This window comes from Temnothorax longispinosus, unplaced genomic scaffold, assembly GCF_030848805.1.
Source record: "Temnothorax longispinosus isolate EJ_2023e unplaced genomic scaffold, Tlon_JGU_v1 HiC_scaffold_478, whole genome shotgun sequence".
Lineage (NCBI taxonomy): Eukaryota > Metazoa > Arthropoda > Insecta > Hymenoptera > Formicidae > Temnothorax > Temnothorax longispinosus.
Genome location: NW_027270317.1, coordinates 5,397 through 8,384, shown reverse-complemented (window position 1 = coordinate 8,384; position 2,988 = coordinate 5,397). Strand labels below are relative to the sequence as shown.

Genomic DNA, 2,988 nt, shown 5'->3' with positions numbered 1-2,988 from the left:
GTCGCGTCGCGTAAAAGAGTCACGGTCGGTCTCGCTCCGCGTGTACTTGGCGCGAGACACTACCGTGTCTCTTGATATGAGCTTTGAACAAGTATATTTATCAAGTAGATCAATTGTTATGCGCAATTTCAGATGGGATATGCGAAAATGAAACAGAAAGGGAATGGCCTTCATCTTCGAACGTTTGCCAGAGCTTTCATAATTGACGATGACATGGAAAGGTTTGTGTTTTTCAGCGTGGATAGTGCGATGATAGGCAATGACATCCGACAGGAGGAAACGTACATATACTCATTCTTAGTCATATGATTACATAAGTTACGTTTCTAATATCTATATTTTAGGTATAAGAGAGAAGAGAGAATTGAGTATTCATCTAGCAATTTTTGTTTTAAATGCTTGAAAAAGATGTAATATTTACAAGAATGATTTTATTTTTTTGTTTCGTCCGATTCTTTTTGCGCGTCGTTAAGCAACGTTAATACAGTAAAATATCTTGAGAATCCGATGTAATATTCAAGATAATATAAGAAAATGGCTTCGACTAACTCTTTCTCTCTCTCTGTTTTACATTTTTTTTTAAGTTTCATAGTTTCATAATTCATACTTTATCTGTTTACTGTTGCGCAATTTGCGATTTCCATCAGTTATGTTTAAAGCCTTTGTTTGACAAAAATACAATTTCCGTTTAATTTAGAATTTGTTGAAAATATTATGGCGAATTAATATAGAGATTAATATACAGAGAAATGTACATAACGATAATAATGGATAAAAGCTATGCAGAATTCGTACTTCATACAAAATATTTTTTTTCTAGCAGTTGTGAGTAATATCAAATTTTATTTTTTATTGAAATGTTTTTTTTTCTAATGATATATTTTTTACCTAATCTCATTGTAAAGATAATAATTTAAGGAATATTATCATATTTTTTTTAATTTGTAAATTTTCATAAAGTACGATTTCAAGAAAAGATATACTTGATAAAATTCGAATAAAAAAAATTTGTCGTAAAAATTATATCTTTAAAACAATCATATAATAATGACATCAAAACTTTACACAAAATACATATTTTAATATATTATGTGCGAATACAATAAAATTCCGAAAGCACAAATAACATTGCTTGTTTTTGTGCTGTCGAATTTTGGAATCAACCTCTAATAAAAAGAACGCAGGAAGTGTATTTAATTATATTTTAAAATCTTCGCCATATCTCCTATATTATAGCGTAAAAATTCAAACTTATTCAATACGTGTGTACACAAGTGCACCATTCGGTCTTCATGAGATCGTAAGCTGCGCCGCAAAATACGATCATTATCACGCGATGTTAATCACAGTCCTTCCCGCCACAGGTGCTGCGTAAATTGAAGACCCAATTTGGCGACATGTACACGGAGAGGAACGTGATGATTAGCAGCGCGCATACGCATTCGGCCCCTGGTGGTTTCATGCTAGACGTGCTTTTCGACTTAACTACATTCGGCTTCGTCAGAGAATCATTCGACGCTATCGTCAACGGCATAACGAAGGTGAGTAGACGGGCAAACGGTCATTACGACGTTACACCGTGAACGATTCACTTGATCGAGGATAATAGCCGGTCTGATAATAAACGGCTGCATATTTGTTTTGACACCACAGAGCATCCAGCGCGGCAGCGTGCCCATAATGCTGTTGTGCCCGGGAGAATCTTCATTACTCACGGAGAAGTTTTGGATGCTAACATTAATAGGAGTCCGCAGGCATATCTTAATAATCCGAAATCCAAAAGAGATAAGTGAGTGATGAAGTAATAGTAATTCTTTTAATACATCTCAAGGGGACAAACTTCGCAGAGGGTCAAAATAACTTTTGTTTCGGGAAAGAATAAGAAAAATTGACGAAAATTTACTGTTCAAATCTTAGAACATTATTAATTAAACATAGAGATAATGATAATTATTGTATCATCACAATTATTTTACAATTAATTCCGGTTGAGAAGCAGAGTCTTATTAATATATCATTATAAGAGCGTCAATACGGAAGCCAGTGTTTGTAACATTACGAGTTCAGCCTTGCAGTCGGGTTACGAACGCAACGTTCTCAAATGACACGGTCGACTAAATTACGTCGCAATTGCGCACGTACATGTATATTGCGCATTACACGATGTACGACACACGTCGACGTGTTTGCAAGCCTATATAAGCGTATGCATTCTTGGAAATTCACGAACTTGCGTCCACTTGTCGCTTAAATCGCGATTTTGCGACGTACGGAAATGTAAAACACAATGATGACAGTATATTTGCAGTCAGTAGTGTCACTTTACGGAAGAAAATTTTATACGTTTGCACAAAATTAATATTCTCTTTTCTACTGCCAGATACGAGTACGATGTGGACAAGACGCTAACACAGATGCAATTCATCAGTGCGGATGATAAGCCCTTGGGCGCCATAAATTGGTTCGCTGTACATCCAACTAGCATGAACAATACGAATCACTTGGTCTCCACACGGAAAAAATTTCGGGACAGTTGCTGACGCAATTGCGATTGTTGCAGCGCAAACCGCAGATGAGTTTCGCGTTCACGATTAGAAACAAATGCTTTCTTTTTTTGGGACAGCTGCTCTCCCAAACTGCGACGACTGCGATCTGAAAACGTTGGTAATGCAAATTACCAACTGCATTACCAACGGTTTCAGATCGCAGTCGTCGCAGTTTGGGAGAGCAGCTGTCCCAAAAAAAGAAAGCATTTGTTTCTAATCGTGAACGCGAAACTCATCTGCGGTTTGCGCTGCAACAATCGCAAAATTTTTTCCGTGCAGCGACAATGTCGGCTACGCTTCGATCCTCTTCGAGAAAATGATGAACAATAATGCCATTGTTGGCAAAGTAAGTCCATTTACAACGGCTGCGCTGTGATGTTCAATTTATAATTATGATCAAGAAAAGAGCGACGTCCAAAATGGCCCTTAAAAATCCCCTTTT

The 2,988-nt window shown here is 36.8% G+C and overlaps 1 protein-coding gene across 2 annotated transcripts; it reads left to right on the top strand.

Moving 5' to 3' along the window:
- Window positions 1-35: 35 nt before the first annotated feature.
- LOC139824626 (neutral ceramidase-like) lies at window positions 36-2,651 on the top strand. 2 transcript variants are annotated; one of them, XM_071797167.1, is made up of 4 exons: window positions 36-221; window positions 1,365-1,541; window positions 1,654-1,789; window positions 2,381-2,651. In XM_071797167.1, exons 2-4 carry the CDS (start codon window positions 1,398-1,400, stop codon window positions 2,407-2,409), a joined length of 309 nt encoding a protein of 102 aa, XP_071653268.1. In that variant the 5' UTR covers window positions 36-221; window positions 1,365-1,397; the 3' UTR covers window positions 2,410-2,651. The 2 variants fall into 2 exon arrangements, with proteins under 2 accessions (XP_071653268.1, XP_071653267.1); XM_071797166.1 differs by lacking the exon at window positions 36-221 and having other exon boundaries at window positions 790-1,541.
- Window positions 2,652-2,988: the final 337 nt, after the last annotated feature.